At 42.0% G+C, this 21,748-nt stretch overlaps 2 protein-coding genes across 2 annotated transcripts; one reads left to right on the plus strand and one right to left on the minus strand.

Moving 5' to 3' along the window:
- Positions 1-13,186: 13,186 nt before the first annotated feature.
- Positions 13,187-16,737, minus strand: smn1 (survival of motor neuron 1, telomeric). Its single transcript, XM_069683289.1, has 8 exons — positions 16,633-16,737; positions 16,038-16,109; positions 15,827-15,946; positions 15,410-15,601; positions 14,406-14,585; positions 14,057-14,131; positions 13,743-13,850; positions 13,187-13,454 (listed from the first exon to the last, which is right to left on the minus strand). Exons 1-8 carry the CDS (start codon positions 16,678-16,680, stop codon positions 13,398-13,400), a joined length of 852 nt encoding a protein of 283 aa, XP_069539390.1. The 5' UTR covers positions 16,681-16,737; the 3' UTR covers positions 13,187-13,397.
- A 96-nt stretch (positions 16,738-16,833) lies between these two features.
- Positions 16,834-19,136, plus strand: hspb11 (heat shock protein, alpha-crystallin-related, b11). Its single transcript, XM_069683698.1, has 5 exons — positions 16,834-17,040; positions 17,199-17,305; positions 18,676-18,744; positions 18,831-18,874; positions 18,959-19,136. Exons 1-5 carry the CDS (start codon positions 16,949-16,951, stop codon positions 19,049-19,051), a joined length of 405 nt encoding a protein of 134 aa, XP_069539799.1. The 5' UTR covers positions 16,834-16,948; the 3' UTR covers positions 19,052-19,136.
- Positions 19,137-21,748: the final 2,612 nt, after the last annotated feature.

A 21,748-nucleotide genomic window follows, 5' to 3' on the forward strand; every position in this document is an offset into this window, starting at 1 on the left:
CCCCCAGGGGGCGATCGAAAGGGTTTTGGCCTCGTGTAATGAGCGCTTACCTTGCAGCGGCAGTTTAGAGTGGAAGAGTAAACAACAGAGACCGGTGTTTCCGTTCAACGAGTGACCATGTTAACTGGGGACTTTCAGCTGAATGCATCTGGGTGTTGAAGATAATATGCAGCTGTCTTCGTGAATGCCTCTTTCATTACGACCTTTAAAAATATACCTATCTATTACATCTTTAAAGTGTTGTTTGTGCACACGTGTCATGTGGGCGACTAACGCTCAGTCGTGTTTTGAACACTGTTTTTTGTTACGCCAAAGCAGGACGTCTCATTAAACTGAAACACCGGTCGCCCAAAACGGCTCGTCTTCAGTTGTTTGGAGGTACAGTATTTCAGGTTTAGGGCAAGTGAGCACGAAAAAATTATGCGCAAAGAGTGCATGGAGCCTGTGTCTGCGCCACAAAGCAACACAACTAACTTGTTCTAAAAAATAAACACCACAAAGTGCAGCATGATGAGTGTACGAAGGCCAAGAGGAATAACATTGCGACTCCTCGTCCTTGTCCCGCGTCAAGTCAGACATCCGTAACAGCGATGCGTTACAGCACGACACCCGATCCACCCAACTCCCAAAGACAGATTACCAATGATGCACCAATGCAAAGGTGCACCAAATTCAGGTAAAGAGGCTAATTTTAAGTCTTAGATCGATTCAAAATGTGTACATGAGCCGGAATGAAGCACAGAATGGAACTGAAAGCACTCCATTCATTTAAATGTTACAGTACATTAAAAAATTTTGTCCTTTAATTTAATGAATAATCATGATGATCATTTTGTCCATAATTGTGCAGCCCTACCCTTAAGGTCTTTTCTATGTATCAATAAGGTTTAACTGGATCGGATTAAGGCTCTAGGAGGAGTTTGGCGGACTTCCTGTTGGGTGTAGGGTTTGGCTCCAGGAGGTTTTTTTGTAGGCTGTGAAATGAAACGTATGCCTATCAAATTTTGTCAGTCTAGGTCAAACTTTCAGATGAACCTTAAATCATTCACTCATAGTGAAGTATTAAACGGTTTAAAAAGGAGCCCAAGACTCTAACAGTTCTGGGTTACCCCGCCTGAGAAGCTTTATCCACTTCACTAACCAAGGTAGTAACCGAAAGAGACGGGTTTGATGACGCGTGGGGGACGTTTCCCATCTGTGGGAGTGGGAAAGAATCCAGTGATTACGCCACCTCCATCTATCTCTCCATCTGTCTGTTAACCCCGTCAGTGCCAGTGACAGCCTCGCTCGGGCCGGCAAACGCTGTGCGAACAAAGCCCGTCTGTGTCTGAGAGCGCGCAGTGGACCTTGCTCAAGGAGAAACTGCTGCTTAGTCACCGTCTGAAGGTGTGTGTGTGTGAATCTGCAGTCATCATGAATGACTAATGAAGAGCTGCAAACAGCAGCTTTCATTCACAACAGAAAGAAAAGGAGGTCTCACATACATCCACATGCGGACACACTGACAGTATGTGTGACTCACTTCCTGTCTGTCTTTATCTGCGCTCTCTATTAACGCCTTGTTCAGAGTGTAACGTACAGAATGTGTTCAGTGTGTGTGTGGTTGGGGTGGGGTTCACTTGTAACATCAGCAACAGACCCTCAGCTGTTAAACTGCACCCTGACACCAGCTGCCACACAGAGACACTCAGAGACCGCATGCCAAGGCCGAAACACTTACGCCTGAAAACATGTATCAAGCTCACACTACAGGAAGTCTACTCTGAGTCTATTTACAGCTATGAGGAACTGGAAATAGATGACTGAATACCATTATTGGCTATAATTTTCTTTTTATCTGCTACTTGCTATTTTTGCAGCTTTGTCCGCATTGCATCAGGCCAGAGCAACAAAAAGGGGGCAACAATATGTCAGTTGCTACAAAGGAAAACAAAATACATCAACCTTACCTTCATGATGACAGGCCAAGCATTAAACCATTTGTCCCACATGTCCGGTCAGTGACACTCAGATTAGATAAGGCTGTGAAGTAAAGTGCCGTCCCGGGGTCTGCAGAGGGATCAGAGCTTGAGGACATCCGCCGACTATGAGACGGATGTTGTGAGATGAAATAGGAACAAATGGAGAGCTTTGGGGCTTTTGAGGCTCCACAACAACAACAAGTGAACAAACCCTCTGTATATTTTGAGACTGTCAGCTGTTGCTCAGAAAGTTCACCGTGAAATGGAACGATTTAGCGTCTGGAGTAGATTATTATTGCACAAGAGTAAGGAGGTTACGTGAATTACATTTTTAGGCAAACAAACAAAAGGCTTTTGTCTTAATAACTAACTGCAACATACCCTTGTCTCTTTGCATAAGAAGATAAAGAACGTGTTTGTTTGTGTGACTTCAATAGTGAAATAATCTTTATTAAATACTTTATTTGCACAATGCAGCTTTGTTCTCCCCTTCACCAAACGTATTAGGCAAACAGTCCGGTCATTACCGCGGGAACAGAAGCGAGACTTTGGATGAGTTTTACTCACAGCTTGAAGATGCTGAGATTAAACCATTTGTCAGAGTGGCTGAGTGGGAACAAGAGCTGCACGATGATAAATACACAACGCCTGAGTAATAAAAAAAAGTTAAACATTTGCTAGTTAAAACTTCCCTCAGCATACCGAGGGAGCCTCGGAGTAGAAAGCTCCAGCGGTTCAGCTTTGTTTGAGAGAAAGGGGTAAACTTTTCCCTGGCATCTCCCCTGCACCCCTGCAGGGTTCGACATGCCGGAAAGCTCGGAGGGTGCACACACACACACACTTAGAGTTCATGCAGATTGAAGCCTCACTGCAGAGTCTCACATTAATTTGGAAGATTTGTGCTTAAGATCAGAAACCATAGCTTCCTCACTCTGTAGGCCGCGCTTGGCAACTTTAACATGTAGAATGCACCCACCACTTAAGACCCCCCCCACCCAGGCCTCTGAGCCGCTTTAGCCCAGCATTTCATGCCCTAGCACAGGGCTCGGTTTCAGGCTTCAGTGCAGTGACGGCTCATTGTTCCCTGGGTACACAGAGCTGCCTTCAGACGGGGGGAAAAGTTCTGGCATTCCTTGAAAACGACTCTTCTCTCAATGGGTTCATGGTCTGAGGTGCTTCCTCTTCTGCTGGGAAAAGTGTCATCCTGGCAACGTCTATATGACCTCCCTGTCCCTCCTGTGTGTGAATGCAGGGAGGCAAACATATGCTCGCATAAACAGGCATCACAGTTTTCTGCCAGGCCGCATAAAACCCGAGCAGAAGCCACAGCGAGCGGCTGCTTACAGTGTAAAGGCAGTAAACTATAAAGCATACATTCGAGCATCTGGAGAAGACATATCAGGTTCACAGCATCGCAGGCTGGGGAGAAGAAGTAACACCAGGAGGAATCAGATTACACTGACACAAGCACAATATCCCTCATACCTGATCTGAATATGGAGAGAAAACAAAGCGCTTCTCTAGCTGAACCAAAGTTCTTTCACCACTGGTACGACCAAAACAATCTATATATCAAGCAAAAGTAACACCCATGTTCCACTTAAGCCACCGGTACGCTCAGTTTGGATACTGACTGGTGAGAGTTTGTGGATCTACAGGGTGGAGAAGGGCAGAGCACCAAAACCAACCAAACCACAGCCCCAAAGCTCTTAAAGCTTTTACCCAACACAACTGGCCGACTCCCAGCACTTCGCCATACACTGCAGCATGCTGGGAGAGAGTGTGGGTGGATGGGTGTGCCATGACACACACATGCAACCACTTCCTGGCCTCTGCATAGCTGGTGCTAGCCACAGTGGTGGTGTGGACCAGCAGGGACCTGCCTTGAGTTAAACATAATGTGGAGTCGGCGCGTTGAAATAGAGGAGATTCCTGCCCTGCCTCCATAATAATAATAACCACAGTGGTCCAGGCACCTACTGCATGCCTGGGTGGCTTCAGCTGAAAGAGCAGAGCCGTCGAGGGCCGAGAGACAGATTGGACTACAGGGACACTATGGTGGCCTTGTGGACCAGAGAGGAGGAATGATGAAAGCAGATGTACTCTCAGCTCGGGCAGATGATCCACATGACGCCTGCAGAATGGATTTCAGGACAAATGCGTGTAATCTTCTCCTCATTGTCTCATTCTCCTTCCACTCTCTCACCATATTACTCTGTCAATTTGCGATCCGCACACTGCAGAATGATTCAGCACCATCCGGCCACTCCAGGACACACTGTCAGGGCTTCTCTTGATATCGCTCAAGCTTCTGAACTACATTCGAATGGAAACAATAAGTTGCCAAGGCTGTAATACATCAAAACGTCTAAACTGGACGCCTGGCAAAGTTTAAAACATTTGAATCTTTTATTTACATAACTGATTGCTATAATTAGGCTCTGAGTGCACGCTCGGGTTTGCAGGATGTGGATTAATAATAGCAGTCTTTTAGTCTTACAAAATAAAGCTCTTGGCTTCATTTGCCTCCGGCCTTCAGGCTCATTAACACACACACACACACACACACACACACACACACACACACACACACACACACACACACACACACACACACACACACACACACACACACACACACACACACACACACACACACACACACACACACACACACACACACAGAGAAACAGTTTTTTTGTTAGTTCAAAAATGTAAGGAAGCTCTTAGCAGACATGCATCAACAGGCCGGTCACTGTGATATTACAGACCAGGACATGTCATGCTTCCATTGCCCACACTAAGGTAAGTTAAAGGGATAGTTCGGATTTTTGGACACCAAGTTACACTCACTCAACGAGTCCCGTGGTCGGAGTTCTGGCCGGTTCCAATAGTAGAATAAGTAGTTCTTGTGAGATGCTGGGGTCATGAAACCAAAAAGTTTGACCCTACAACAACAACACGAGGGCAATGGTGATCCATTTTCAACACAAAATCATCGTCCTTGGATTTCATATACTGCGCCGTTCTTTTGGCACTATTTTCTCTCCTGAACACTCTAGTATCACTACGCCTGCTGCGAAGCGCACTGCCTTTTCTGTTGAAGCCTACGGTTAAAAAAAGAGCAGCTCGCTGCGACTTTTTTTTCTTTTTTTACTCTTGTTCAGGCAACCACCGAATCATTAGCTGTCATAAACCTAACCATTATATTGTAAACTGACGGAAGACCCGCCTCTACATTCATCTGATTGGACAATGAGAAATAGGCCAATGATGCTGGGCGTTTTTCTGCTTCGAGTTGAAGTTTTTTCAACTCAAGGTGCTCAGAGCATTTACCCAAAAACGCGAGGCGCTCTGCAACGCGTCCCTCTCATTGAAAACAACTACAAAAAAGCCACCCCCAGCTGTTTCTATGAGTTTTTCTTTTTTGCTTTAACAAATCTGGGGATAGGAGTTATGATCATCTGACGTTATGGTGGTGCCGCATCATTATCTCGTGATAATGTGATAAGTCCAGATCTTGAGAAAACGACCAGAAATTACTCACTATAACGGGAAAACAGTAAATAAAACGCATGGATGCATGTCCGCTAAGGGCTTCCGTAAAAGTGTACTTCAATTGTCCCTTTAAGAACTAAATTCTTAAGACAATCAAAGATACATAGTTCACTGCTGTGAATATGGCGTAATGCAAGACTTAGGTTTGATAGCAGCAGTATGTAGGGTGAGTCCTTTTCAGTATCTTTATTCTACCAAACACACATTTCCACTGCCGACATGCATACAAATGAGCATGCAAAACAAAGATGGCACTCCTCACTTTGATTTCAGTCCAACACAGGAGTCTTTCTCTATCAGCTGTTTGAGCCTTGTGCCTTTCATTTTCTGATAACCTGCCACAGAGCGACCGAAACTCCACAAAAAGCACCTTTACATGCAAACATTTACATAAGAGGCTCAAATACTGGCATGAAACGAACACACGCACACACACGTGATGTCCCTTGGCACGGTGAAAATGGGGTGCTTTCACACCGCTTCATTGAAATGCCACAGGCCGGTTCCACGGTGGCACTGAGAGAGAGCTAACACACACAGAGCTGGAAGTGTAAGGCCCGGTCTCTGAAAGAGGATCATTAGCATTGGCGACAAAGGCAGAGACACAAATTAATGTTGTATGGGAACGAGCGGAGAGCAGATTAGAGAGGTAAGGACGCTGTGATTGTTGTTGTGAAAAGACAGGAAGGCCTTACCCTGATAAATGCCTCATACAGAGACCAAAGAGGGGAACGCAAGAGGAGTTAGGGCCGGTCAATCTCTTTTAAATCACCTTTTTGATTATCCTCATCCAACCCCTCGGGTCAACAAAACACATAAATGAATATAATGTAAGAAAAGTAATGAATGCATGCAGTGTCATCTCTCTATCCCAATGCCTCCTGGGAAAATCTTTGTGCTCCATTCATCATCCTACACCATCTGAAAACACATGAGATCACACACTCCTGTCTGAGCTTACTGTACAGACTTAACCACATTAACACTCCGGCTCCTCCAGGAAGTCTTCTGTGCGTGCACGCGTGCGTGCGTGTGTGTGTGTCAGATATGACCCCCTGCCGCTCAGACACCAGATCAGGCTCATTCTGACTGCAGATCAATACGATGGAGTGTGCCTTTCTCTCCATGGATTAGCAGTGTTTTCCTGTGACATGAATTATAAACAACTGGTACTTATAAACTGACAATGTGTATGCCCGCACACACACACACACACACACACACGACTAGGGTGAAAAAGCAAAGAGAGATTCAGACAGGGAACAGGAGAGACAGAATCAATATCCTATCTTTTCCATTCGCCATATTGCACCATTAACATTCCTTAAGTATCCTCTTACAATTGAGTCCCCCCTTCTTCCCTCCTCTCTGCCTCATACTGCTCCACACACACACACACACACACACACACGCATCCCTCTTCTTTTTATGCCGGTCTAGTAATAACAAAAACAATCTCTGAACTTCTGAAACTTTGCAAATGTAAAATATGGGTTTTGTTTTGCTTTAACAGCCACGAACATTGAAAACAGGACGACTTGTCTGACTGAAAAACCAAAGGACCTCAAAGTGAAACGCAGACTGCCCAGGGCTCACACGAGCCAGTGTGAAAGAGACAGAGGTAGGACATTCCAATAAAACAGTATAAGAAATGAATTACTACTAGATTGGAAGTCCTTTTGAGCCTGTGAGAATTTATGACAAACGGTGGCTAACATGAAGCAGATGCCGACATGGGAGCTTTGCAGAGAGGAAGAGGAAAACATGCATGAAGATCTAACAGTGGTAATCCAGTGATACACAGCTGAGAGGGAAACACATTCAGGCTACAGGTCTGACCCAGATCTCAACTTTACGTCTTTTTGGACTATTTCCTTGCGGGTGACTGGGCCAAGCGTTTAAAACTGTGCAATGTTATTCAAAGAAAGTGCTTGCAGAAAATAACAAAACTATAATGGATTTTATACAATTAAAAACCGAGCCATTATGAAAAACAAATGCCTTGCAATAACCATCTGAAAGTGCAACCATCATAACAATATTAAACCATGGAGGAATATTAAAACATTATCAAGGGAGATGGAAAATAACAATTAGCACTTTTAAGCTACTATCAACACACAGCTGAACACCACACACACACTTTTTAAGTCTCAGTAGGAATATTTTCTCTTTAGAGTCGAGTAAAATGCAAAGTAGTTTGAAAATACTGCAATTAACTGCTTTCATTTAAGGACGTGAAGGCAGCACAGCTCCCCAACGCTTTGTAATTAGAATACGGCACGAAGCAAAGCAGGGAACACGCTCTTAAATGCCTTCAGAACAAGATTAAAAGTGTGCCAAATAAGTTTAGAGGGGGAGAGATCAGGCAGAGTAGTAAACAGAGAATCCCCCATAGCGTGTGTGCATAAGTGTGTGTTTGTTTGTTGTGTATGTGTGTGAGCGTATGTGTGGTGATAACTGGCGGACAATCAGAGTGTACCTGTGATGTGTCCAGGAAAACGCTCTTTCTGAACTTCCCTCGCCGTATCTCCATTTCAAGGGCAGAGCCGCGGGCGACGGTTGCTCTCGCTGTTTGGTTTCGGCAAAACATCGTCTTTGCTTTTCTGGCAACTTCACAGAAAAGTCTCGAGCAAGATAGAAGAAGTTAAAGTGGAGGCAATCGCTTCGAAAAACACGGCAAAACAACCCGGCGCGGATCCAGGCGGCACAAAATAGTCCCACTGGGGAAAAACTCCCAGGAGGTTTATAGGCAAACCCCGAATCAAACAGTGACGCTTCTTCTGATGTATCAGCCGGCACTGAAGCGAGTCCACTCACAGGAGAAAACAAACAGAAACACGGAGTCTTCCTCTCTCACAGCTGACTTTTCACTTTTCCACACACTGCCCCTTGTGCGTCCCTCAGTGACACACTGACTCTGACTGACACCCCATGTGGAGCAGCTGAGTGCTAACTTTGCCCTGTCCTGCATCCGGAGACCTCTACCGGCGATGAATGTCTGTACTCTGCTGAGATTTACTGTTGTAATATCTCAGAGGCCTATTTATGCCATTCATGCCAAGTTAAAGTCAGTCAGCAGGGATGAAGCATTAATAGGATACCACCTTTTTAAACCAACTTTGATGGCCTAATTATTTCATGCTGGCATATATCTTTCAAAATATACAAATTCTGCCTAAAAAGCTTACATGTAAAAGCCACTCATCAAAATTGGGCGACTTTAAAATCTATTTTGTCTGTTAAACTTTAGTCCCAGGTTCACATTTCACATTTTTCTTTTATTCCAAAGTGTTTTTGAATCACATTGGTAAAGTTTGTTTCGTTTTAAAATTTAAATGTATTTATTTTTCGGAGTCTCTCCTTCCTCCTGAAATGAACAAGCCTTTTTGCCATTCAAAGGTCAGACCATAGCCACGATTGTCTGACAGTATTTGGAGTGACCGCGTAGCCCCTCCCCCACGTGTGCGATCCCAAGTGGGGGAGTGGCCGCACTGCACTGTCACTCCAAAGTTGTAGAAAACATGGCTGCTCTAGGATCGCTTATTCGGCCTTATATGTATGAGCCAGAATCTGACCCCGAGTGGGAGGCAGATACACCGGAGCAAGTGCAGCAACCCAGGAGTTCCCAGGAGGTATCAAAGATATCTTGACCTTGACCTATCTGATTGGTAAATTGGTAGCCTGAGGTGAATGACGTTGAATGACGATTGGTCGATTTCAGCCAAAGCAAGGTTCTACGTAGAAACCTGCAGCTGTTCTGAACGGCCCAATTCAGAGGTGACCTTTTTAAAAATGTAATTCTGGAAAAACACAGAATAATGCTGTTTTCACTTTTTCACTGTGAACAATAAACACCTAAAAAAATGTGACAATATGAGAAAATCTATTCAAAAGGTATGGCCCCTTACTACTGAGGAACTTTGGTTTGTGTTGATTTTGGCGCCCCCTGTGGAAAAAGCCGTACCTCTTATCTCTTTGCTGATTTTGGCCTTTACGTGCTTAACTGATGGTTTTAATAAAAAATCTGCTTTCTTTAACAGTCATATGTATCACTCACTTTAAATGTCTGCCCTGGAAAATGTAAACAAAGGCAGCGTGCCACCTACCCCCCGCCAGCAGTTTCAGGCATTAAATATAGCTATATAGAAATAATCAATGTTGTCGCTGATGGTCTGGTTTGCTTTCGTAGGTCATATAGAGACATCAGAATTAATTTCAGTCTGTTTCATAACCAGTGAAAAACTCCTCATAGCAGCTTTAACCCCTGGTTTTTAGTAGTTTCAAAATAAGAGCATTATCCCACACTGAAAGACAATAACCACTGGACTTACTCTAAGTTGTAAAGCACATTTAAACATGTCTGTTGTGATTTAAATGAGATAATGAGTGAAAGGTACTGTAGGAATATATATGTTTTAACCTTACGTGAAATAATCAAACAGATTCACAGTGTTTGATACCTGACATGTCTGACATTGTTGGAAAGCTGTGCGGGTCTTTATTAGAATACACACTGATGTAAGAAAATAATGAATAATGAATGCACCAAAGGTCCCGCTGGGTTAATCAGGTTAATACCACTATAAAATAGGATAACAGATAATTAATTACCTTCAGCATGAGCTGTTTAAATGTTCAGTGATGATTATTTGCTTCTTTTTGACATCTGATGATTCCCATTTCCTCCAATAAAGCAGCCTACCTGGGGTTTCTGAAGCGGGGGTTTGGGCTTTGCTTTCATGATATTGCGTTTTTATTTACGAGCCTCTGCAACAGAGCATGGAGATCCAGCAGGAATGTGAATCACAATCAGCGGCGGCACCAGGACTTCACTGGAGTGCTGTGAGGGGAATTCTGAGAGGTCAGAAAGTCATGAAGGATCAGTCTCACTAAAGCTGAGGTCAGAGAGAGAGAGTGAGGTCTAATGGGAAGTCCCAGCCTCATGACACAAGCTGATATCCAGTAAGAAGACACATTATATACACATATTGAGACTCTGTGCTCCTACTCTTTATTTTCTTCCACTTTTTGCTGATTCATTGGGCAGTTTAATGTTTATATTACAAGCGCTGTTTGGTGGCAAAAATCCAGCAAAGCTCAATTTATACATTTCCTGCACCTTCAGACAGTGTGTGCAAACGGTATCACCTGAAACTATCCAAATAAAGTCATTAAGAGAGAGCATTCAAAAGCTATTATTTAGTTAAAAAGCCTTTTGTTATTCAAGGCTGGAAATCAATGCAGCAAAACAAAGTTAACATCAGGATTTGTGTAATTGCAACCCATTATTCACTGTGATTTTTTATATTTACAACATAGCTGCTTTAATTAACACTGAGTAGGCAATTAACTGAGAAATTCACTGTGTAACAGCATGGTATCATGGTGTGCGGGTGACCGTTTTCTGTTAATTTCTGTCTGAATCACTAACAGCCTTGATTCTCTAATCTGTTGTCTGACTTCAAATCAGAAAATTTGAATTAGTCTGTTTGCAGACGCTTCTTTGTGTTATTTGGAACAGAAAGAGATATAAATAGTGAACAAAGATTCCCATACAACATCTCCACCACATTATTTACAGCAGACAGCAAAGGAAAAACATGTACCAAAATAGTAAATAGTCCAAATGTAGCTGTTACTGTCTAAAGAGAAACATTTATACTCCTCTGTCGGGGTTAATGGCATGTTAAACGTGTACTGATGACTGTGTTTGGTGCTCAGTCTCTGTGGAAAAAGGGTAAAGAGACCCCCGTTTCTCTAATCTCCCCCCAGTCTCGTATTTAGAAGCAGGATGTTTGTTGATGTTGGGAGCTTGAGTAAATAGCTGAAGGCGTTGTAACTCATGCAGCAATGTGATCTTGCTTGGATGTCTGTCTGTTTCCTAGAAGGGTCTATGTGAAATGCAGATTATGTTTACATGCCTCATGCCGCTCTGGTCAGTAGGGGGTAGACAGTCACAGAGGGGAACAGCACTTTCCCAAGCTCAGTCTGACCCCCTTTTAACTCCTCGCTGGGCTGCATCGAGCCCTTTGGGCAGCTCAGTTTGCTGCAGAGTCAGGCAGGCAATGGGCTTATGTGCAGGCGCGGCCGTGGCAGATTTTAAACCCATCTGTGGGGGAGAGATAGGTCTGCTTTATCACCCCTCGTTTATAGCGCATATTCTGTTTGTAAATCCCACAAACTACATTTTCTTCTGTTACCGTCCTTCCTTTCTCTCCTGTTTTCTCTCTTTTGCCCACACAAATGCGCATAAACAGGCAAAGACAAAAGTGACTGTTAGCAGACAGTGAGAATCAAATACAGCAGTCAACACTGGCACAGTCACAGTGGGCTATAAAATGCAGACCACAGTCAGCACACAAACAAAGGGGCCGCTCTTTACTCAGAAAGCAAAGGCTGTGGAGCAGCTGGAGGAAGATCACATGGTACAAAAAACAGCAGACAATCATGCTGTTACATCGCACCGCAAAATCCTATACCGTCTCTCCCTCACACACACACACACACATACACATATATTTATGATCAATTGCATACCCGTTTAGAACCAGAAGAGCGGGTGTAAGCAAGCAGCAAATCATCAGTATAGGAAATATGGGAAATCTGTTTGGCTCCCTTTTCGTGGAACCAAAGTGCTACAGGCTCAGCAGAATGATTGTGGCTGTTCCCACTGTAATTACATGTGTTTTTATATGTTCTAAATATACACTCGCATACAGTATTTGCAACCAGAGCCCTACTCTTCATACGGGCCTTACATTATTAACCCTCAGACATTCCTGGATCAGTTTTCAGGAGCAAAATGTAATTTAATAGAGTTAACCTGAGGCTGTCAGTCCACACAAGGATCGCATATAAAATGTATGAGTGTGTCTAGTCCCGTTATATCTCTGAAGGTCCTTCTGTTTGCTTTTAAGGCTCAGAAGTCAGAGCTTGTCCTGGTCAAGAGCATTAAGACAAAATGTCTTTTAATGATCAAATGTCTCTGTGACTTTGTGGAAGAATCCATCTTAATCTGAACAACTGGCCCAATGTGTCTCATAATGTCAGTGGTTGAAACTGCGTCTACTCTCACCCTGTAATATGCACCCATCTGATGCGAGTTGAAAAACATGATGGATGTGATCCTATATTTGTTGGAGGAAGAGGGAACACCTCAGGGAGAACAGAGAGCTTGAATGCAAGCCGTATAGTGGAACGATTCAGTGAATTAACTGTGTGTGAAGCACCGGAGGGGCTAAAGAAGGACTCAAGCCTGGATCGCAATCAAATTGTTAGCATGCCAAGAGAAACAAGTGTACAGCAGACGTACAATTAGAAGTGAAGAGGGATTGTCTGTTTGGCAGTGGTTTTGCAAAGATTAAAACACCTAGCTAGTTTGTGTTCATGCCACATTTTCCTGTAACGTGAATACATTATACGAGTCTGACTTCTGCTGGACAACACGTGCCATTACAAGCACATCAATGACTGACATACTGTATGTCCATTTGGATAAATTATATACCACAAATACCCTCTTTTTCTGATTAGTTCAATAACAATACATTTCTAAAGAATAAGAAATGTACTACTATTACACGCATCTACTTGCCACTACGTTTGACAACAACCTATCTACGCTACAGTGCAATAAAAACAAATCCATCAGTGAGTTATTACCTGTGCTCCAAAAGCCTTTATTTAATCTATTTACAAAAGAATACAAAACTCTCCTCCTTGAACTCTTGAGAACTTTCAGTTTACAGCACGTACAGTTCATAAAGAGCTCTTTGAGAGACAGGAAGGACACACTTCAGGCACAACAGGGAGGGTGTCTGCTGCTCCAGGTGACACGCTGTGTAACTGAAACTAGTAAATCTTGAGTTGATCTTTTCATTTGTGGTGCAGTTTTGTCCAGTTGGCAGCTTCTTTGCGCCCTTGCTTCAACCCCTGTGAAAAAAAAAAGAAAAAAGAAAAAGAACATGATGTTAATATACTGTAGCTCTCCTTTAAAGCATCAAGGACTCCTACCTTTAAAAAAGCTGGAAGAATTTAATGAAAAGACGCTTCTAGCTAGAAGGCATAATGGACCATCTACACCAAAAAGGCTAAACCTTATCCAAATTACCCAGTATGCCCCCTGCGCTTCACTTCATAATTCAAGAGGCTGAACCTTTATAAAAGCTGCAAATCCCTTTTATAGCACATAATAATTCAGCTAGTTTCTGTTGCACATACCAGGTAGTATCCTGTGTGGTATCCACTCATGTACCAGGAGATGAGCACGCTGCCCAAGGCCTCATCATCCACCATGTCAGGGCTCATCGGTGGAGGAGGAGGGATCATCTGTGGAGAGAATTCAAAAGAAAAAAGCTTGTAACGAAGTCGATGCTGCATTCTAGGAATATTTGGTTTTGATTACTCTGATGCTTAACTGACTGTTGAGCAAAGGTGCACTTTTTACTTGTAAACTTAAAGCTTGTTGCCCAAATAAAAACAATGTCAGTGTAGTTTTTGTATTTGTAATAAGTGTCAAGTATATTCCTACTCACAGGTGGACCGAAGGGCATCATGGGAGGCCAGGAAGGAGGTACAGGCCCGTGACCACCAGGTCGTCTGCCTCCCCCCTTATAGAGGACATAAAAGTTGATCTCAGTGATCTCAGTATTACTAGATAGGATTTTAATTGATAATAATAATAACTTTATTTATAATGCACCTTTAAAACCAAAGTTACAAGGTGCCTTACAGGCAAACATTAAAATACAAGGAGTAAAAAGAGGCAGACAAAAGGCATAAATGGAACCCTCTTTAGTGAACTAAACTTTTCATAATATATTTACAGGCTGGTGTTATTCTGTTAGTTACTAATAAGGAAATGTAGGGGTTCACGCTTCTCACCTGTCTGAAAGCATGCATAGGAGGTGGGCCTGGAGGGAAACCAGGGAAACCAGGAGGCCACATAGGAGGAGCTTCTTTGTGGGCCTTGGACTTTTGGGGTTTACTGTGAGGCTGTTGTTTGTGTTGGTTTGATGGGGTCGATCTGTCGCTCTCCTCCGTCGATGATCCTGCCTCATTCACCTTTATTTGCAAAAACATTTTGCTTTAACCTTGATTTGTCTTTTTTTAATATCATGGTGACTACACATAGGGGAATTATCTTATTCTTATCTTAATTATCGATCTTATTTAGGAACCAATGAAAAGAAGCTACAGGAAAAAACAAATATTAACTTATCTATTACCAAATTAATTGAAATTATATTTAAGATGCAAGTGCTTTACTTATTACAAGTTAATCACTGGATTGATGACACTGCTAGATAGCAATTTGTTATGTTCGTCGCTTTCCAGGAGTTATAACTTGATAAAGATCGTGGACTGTAAATTACATTTATCTCACTTTGCCTTAACTGACCTCATCTGTCAACGATTTCCCCCAGCTAGTATATCCAGTCTATTGGCTGAATAAAGAAATATGCAGTTTATTTTATTTGGCCACTGTAGAGGGAACTAAATAAATAAAACACCAGTAAGTTTAAATAAGAGGACAACAACTTGGCGAGTATTTAATCACATTTCACCCAATTCCTTTTCATTTTTCATTTGTGTTGTGCATGTTTGCAAAGTTTTCCTTTTATTCTGACTAACTGACAGCAAACCTGACATTTATAGTAAGAAAATTTGGTCATTCTATTTAGTTATTTAAAGATGGCATGTCTTCATTTGACACAAGGGAATAATATAATACCCCACCGGACACAAAGGACTCAAGGAATGAAATGTTCAACATAATTAACCTGTTCCATAAGCAAGTAAGAGAAAGTGAATAAACTTTAATAAAATACACTACTTGTACCGCATTTCATAGTTATAAATAAAAGCCATTATTTGCACATCTTTACCTTGGTATTTGTGTCTTCATCACCCTCAGATATCTCTGAAATCAAGTCTTCCAGGTTCTGCTCCTCCTCGTTGCCATATCCTGTAAAAACAACTACACAGGTGCCTCTCTTCTCGTCTATGGAGGAGATGGTGGCTGCATACAGCTGGCCATCCTCCGACCAGTACGCACAGCATGAGTCTCCAACCTGCCACTGTGACACAACATAAACTTGAATTAGGGTCAAAGTGTGACCATACAACCAAATGCACAATAACAAAGAAGAACAAGACACTAATTCCAACACTAATGTAGGTTTTGAATCAACTAAGCTGTTGTGCGTGTTAAATTGTGCTTTACACCTATGAAGTTGATTCCTAACCTGGCGCATAAAAATATGCCAGAAAAATTCTGAATGTTGTTATTTCCAGTTACACACCTCTTTGTCTGGTGGTGCATTTGTTCTTTTCCTGCTCTGGTTCTTTTTGTTGTTCTTGCGTTTCTTTCCTGGTTGGTTTTTCTTAGAAGCTTGCGGCTCATCTTCACCCTTCAGAGCATTCTGACGCACAAAGCAAGAGTTGAGACGTAAGTGACAAAATTAAAAAGATAGATGATACATGTTCACACACACTACCAAGCGTTATTTTTACCTTAAATGACGCAACTGCCTTGTCATAAGCCTTCACCAGTGCTGTGTCATCCCATATGTCTGAATCGTCACTCTGGAAGAGGGAACAAGAGAATTAGGGACTCTGCAGATCAAACATTAATCTTTGAACAAGCTTTTCATGTTCAATGCAAATCAAGACAGATAACATGTGAATGGGATTGTGGAACTCTTGTTCATTAGATTTTTTTACCCGCTAAGCCACTTTAACAGAGCAGCAAATGTTTGCACTTCCCCTGACTTCTGGTTTGACATGTTTACTGTTGCATCCCCTTCACTATGGAGAGGAAATGATAGCAGCATCCTTATGCAGCTAAAGCTAATTCACGTGCTGTCTGTACAAGACATGATAATAGGTCTACGATAAGGCGAAATCTCGACTAAAGAAACTCTCCAGGTACAGGTGTATTTCTTTCATGCTTTTTTTCCTCTCCCTATCCTTTTTTTCATCCAACTTAGCTGAACTGCGTTGGTTTGTAGCTTAGCCTCCAAGCTCAACATGTCAACCAAATCTTTAAATTAGCCGTCTACAAAGGTTCACGTCTTGTCATCTTCTGCTCACTAGTTTTATAACTAACCTGTCCAGCTCCGCGTGTGAACAACGCTTCTTTGCATCCATTCGCCATGTGAAGATGTGTAGATGTCGCTGCTAACTGCTAGCTAATTGCAAACAACTAAACGTGCATCGTATACGTGACGTACTGCAGCGCTAATGACGTGTATATCTTGCGACGCATTGGTTGGCTTGGCAACGAGTATAGAAAGCGTTAGTTGTCGACTTCTCAAATACCCATAAACAAGACAGATTGTTGGGTGTTACCGTGTAAATAGCTGTCATTGTCCTCAACCGGCCCGCAGCAGAGATTAAACTCATTGTTTTGTGCGTCACTGAAGATGATTGATTCCTCTCTAAATTCGCTGGGTGCAAAAGTAGTCGTCGCTGCTTCCAGCGATGAGAATCACCCACCAGAGAACATCATTGACGGGTGAGTAGCGAGTTATATATTTAAAACACTGTTTTGTTAACTTAAAATCCCCGAAGTCCAAGCCAATGCCAGGCAGTCACTATGTTCAGTGCTACTGAATCCTGAAATCCATGTGATCAATGTTAACCTTTGATGTCTGTTTGTTTTGTTTCACCCAGAAACACTAAGACGTTTTGGATGTCCACCGGTATGTTTCCCCAAGAGTTCATCATTCGCTTTGCTGAACCCACGAACATTGCTGCAGTGACAGTGGACAGCTACAATGGTATGTAAGCTGTGGTAGTAGACAGTAGATAGATGGTATAGTAGACAGTGTTAACTTTATATTCAATTGTTTGAGAAATCAAGAAAAATAATTATCTGCATTGAAGTCTTACATGAAGACCTGTAAACAGAGGTTGTCATCTTCCCCAATGAATGAATTGATTAAAGATGGTATTTTTGGATATACCTACTCCTTATGACAGTATTCAAACTCTATTAAGTGTTTTTTTAAAGTATCTGTGTTAATGTCCTTGTCAACATTAAATTGTACATGACTAACAACTGGATCATAAGCAAGGACACTCTATCAGGTGCTACCTGACAGTCTTCATCAAAAAGACTCAAATATATATGCTTTTATTTAAAATTGAAGCCTTCGGCAATCCTATAAGGCCTATACTGCCCAAAACTTTAGAGCATATTGCAGTATACTCAGTTTACCCAGTATACTGCTTCACGTTGTGTTACAAGTAAAGGGACCTATATTTATGTTATGAACAGCTGAGAAACCCGAAAAATGTTTAATCTATTCCTCAAACTTTGAATAAAACTACTATTTACATTGCCTTTGAAAGAAAATGAACAAGACAAAATCTTCAATCCATGCTATCAGCGCTGTGTGAGGCAGTACTAACCGTATGTCTGGGGTACTGGTAACGTCAGCATGCTAACTTGCGCTGAATGCTACCATGTTAAGCAGGTTTAAATTTTACACCATGCTCATCATGACATGCAAACATTTGCTAATTAGCAACATAAACAAAGCAGACCTGACGCTGGGGTGGGATGGGATTTCTTTTGTTGCTAATATTTGGTCATAAGACCAAAAAATGGACTGCAATTTTGAGCTGATGGTGGTGCTGTACGGAAAGTCAAGGGAAGAAAATTCCTCCTGAGGTGGGCTTGAATGCATGTAGCAAGTTTCATGGCAATCCATCCAACTGTTGTTGATACATTTTATTCAAAACCACAAACAACCTTATGGTGGCGCTAAAAAAAAAATGAGAAGGACTGCCACAGTAATAAGCTGTGAACATCTGAGGATCAAGTTTGTCTGTACCAAATTTCATGGCAATCAACATAATAGTTCTAGAGATAATTCAGTCTGGACTGGCCAATGGACAGACTACCAGTACTGTCCCCCATGCCATAAAATGTAGTCCGACCACATTTTTACACATTTTACTTTCTCGTTGTCAAATTTACCTCGGTATTAATGACAAAATGTTCACAGCGTGCCAAAATTTCTTGCAAAACCTGAGATTATTTGCTTTCTTTATACAAATATATATCGGTTGAAGTGTTTCAGTGTTTGCTCCTTGTTTTTTTAAAAACACTTAAAGATATCTGGTTGTGTTTTTTCCTTTGCAGTCAAGCATCTAAAGATAGAAAAGAATACCTCACAAAAAGCCTCTCAGTTTGAGTTTGTCACAGAGAAAGGTAAGGGGGCATCCATCATCCGTATCATTTGTTGTTTAAATGCAGATGAATAGAAAATGGGCCTTAATAAACCGATTGTCTTGTAGAATTAGAACTTACAGAGGGACATCTTCAGTCAAATGCCATATCGGTAAGTCAAAATAAATCATCCTGTCAAACATATGCATGCGTAGAATTAGAAGTAAAACGTCTTGAATATATTTTTCTCTTTCAGCTAAATGGAAACAGTGCAACCCACCTTCGTTTTATCATCACCTCGGGATACGATCACTTTGTTTCAGTGCACAGAGTCAGTGTACAACATTGACACACTTGGTTGTTGCTAAATGAAAGCCTCATCATACATTTATGTATATAAAGGTATATGGCATTATTTGGTCATTAAATAAATGAGTAGGTCTCATATTATGCTTGGTCTGTTTTGTAATCAAACTCAATGACATGTTCTCCCTCGTGGCAGGGAGCCTTAACGGTAACTGGGAATCTCATTAGCATTTTCATGAATATGTATGTTTGAAATACACTAATGTGGGTCTTAACAAATAAATGTATCATCCTGATATTACCCATGAAGTTGGAGACAAAGCACATTTTAAAATCTGGCCTTAAATTCTGAAATGTTCTTGAACCCCTTTTCAGTTTTTTTGTGCTTCTTTAAAGTTATGGATTCACTAATGGATCTTTTTATCCCATGTTTAACTGTTCCCGCTAATTTCAAAAGCTGATAGCTGGCAAAGCTTTAGAATAAAAGAATTGGATTGTGATGAATGGTTGAATTTCTTACAAAGGAACTTTCTCTCTGTGTGAGAGATAGAGTTAATTAACAAATTTTGAGCAGTGGGCTTAAATTGGCATCCGTTCAGCCTCCCCCCCTCCAGCCCCCCCTATGAGCAGAATTTTACATCCCCATAGAAATGGTGAACCATAGGCGATGCAGCTGGGGGGTTGGGGTACCAGATGGTTTCCCAGCCAACCAGCGAGTCTCTAAAGACCGTGGGCCTTTTCACACCAAGTATTCAAGCCACCTCCTGTACTTATATCCTCCTCCACACACACATATACACACTTGCAAACTGACTCCTATCTACCTCCACTGCCATTTCAACTTGTCGGTAGCAGAGGGTTCACAGTGAGCCTTGGACCCTGTGGGACTCCCTCCCCAATTACTTTGCTGACTGTGGAGGAGCTTGGGGATTTGCTGAGGCTGTGTTTGCTGTAGCTTGGACTGCATTCAGGTCTCGGAATAAACCAATAAAAATATGAAATACATGGCTGAATAACTAGCCCCCTGATATTTAACAGCAACTAATTGCTCGCGGGTATAGCTAGGACATAGCACATTTGAGTATGTGAGTGTGTAATGAGTAATGAGGGCAAGGTAGAAAGTGATACAGGGTTATTGACTCATCTATTATTTACCAGTATGGAATATTTATTATGATGTTAGCGGTGAGGGAAGGAAAATGAAGTGCAAACTCCTATTTCACCACAATTGTCCAAATTGTGAATTATTACATTTCTTGTCTAGGAATATTTAATAGAGTCCTTTTCTGTATGTTGAACAGGTTTGCAGAAGCGCTGCGCCATTACTAATGGATTCAGGCTCTTTTGTGCTTGACTGTCAGCCGATCAGGAGAATCACAGCAGGATATGAGTGCGTTATTATCATGTCACTGCAGGGGCAGGGCCAAATTATCACCCAGTGTCTTCTGTAGGCTGCCTAACTGCTGTCCAATCACACGCAGACATCTGCTGGACCAGAACTCTGTATGTTCAGCTGAGTCCATACAAAGAGATTTATATCATAACCTTACAAAAAGCCTCTCTGCCACCTCCTGCTATAATTGAAATAGTAGATGTTCTGAAAAAGATAAATACTGAAAGCTAGAGTAATAACAGAAAGAACTCTTCCTCTGTCATGGCTGAAATTCCTGCATACTTATTGCACAAGAACACCGCATGCAAGGGTTTATGTTTAAAGAATACAATCATATCATTGATGAAGTGTAGGTTGTGCTTCTTACATAGTTATTTTGAGTAAGAAATCCCCTCACACACCCACCCAGCTCTGTTATTGTCTTTCATGTCAAAGCAGCGACTGAGTCTCCCTTATCTCCTCAGTGTGGTCCTCCTTTCATGTCAGCGACGGAGCCATGCGCACTGACAATGGGCTTTAATTTGATTTCAGTCTTGATTTGGCCCAATCAGCTTAGTTGTGACAGAAGCTGAGTTGTAGAGAGCTGCGGCGTGAGGAAGGAAACACTATAAAGGCCGATATTAGATGATTAGAGCAGAGAGGAAAACAATCTTCTCATTATTGAAGTGTAAGGGGGCTGGAGAATGATAATGAGGGACCGACAAAGAGTGCAGCTGACAGCTTTGAATACATATCGACAGCATTCATGTTTATTTCTAAATCCAGCATTTGCTTGTGAAGTTATGTAATAAATAGAAACAATTGTGTTTGACAAAACTTCTGTACATTAAAATGCACAGCATTGTTCGTTGTGGTGTGGCTTGCTTAGGTACCTTTCAACTGTGAAGTGCATCAAAGGACGGTTCTAGTCATCCTTAAAAACCAACATAATGCAGATTAGTCCAATGATATAGTTTGATGTTTGAACATAGACAAATGTTCCCTCCATTTTTTCTGGCCAAAAAGAGCCTCAGTGAAGTCTGTTGGCTGAAACAGATGTAGATATTTTCATGATACAGTTCAGTAAATAAGCGAAGGTGTTAGAATGAGCACTGATGCACAAATTACAAACATTTGCTGCGCTTTAAATCGCCCGTGTTTGCACACTAGCTTTTTTGTTGGTGCTTATTCCAATTCTAACTCAGCATACCGGCTGTTTCACTGAGGCTTATTTGCCAAAGGCGCTCAGTCAGCTCTGTGTTTGACTTTGTATAAGAAATTTCTCTAGTACCACGGCTGCAGCGTCAACTTTTGCTACTTCCATATTTGCCTACTTTTCTTTGCCAAGTCCCAGAGTAAGCGCTGTAA

This window comes from Semicossyphus pulcher, unplaced genomic scaffold (assembly GCF_022749685.1).
Source record: "Semicossyphus pulcher isolate SPU_LCO1_2020_fin unplaced genomic scaffold, fSemPul1.0.p SCAF_6, whole genome shotgun sequence".
NCBI classification, from domain to species: domain Eukaryota; kingdom Metazoa; phylum Chordata; class Actinopteri; order Labriformes; family Labridae; genus Semicossyphus; species Semicossyphus pulcher.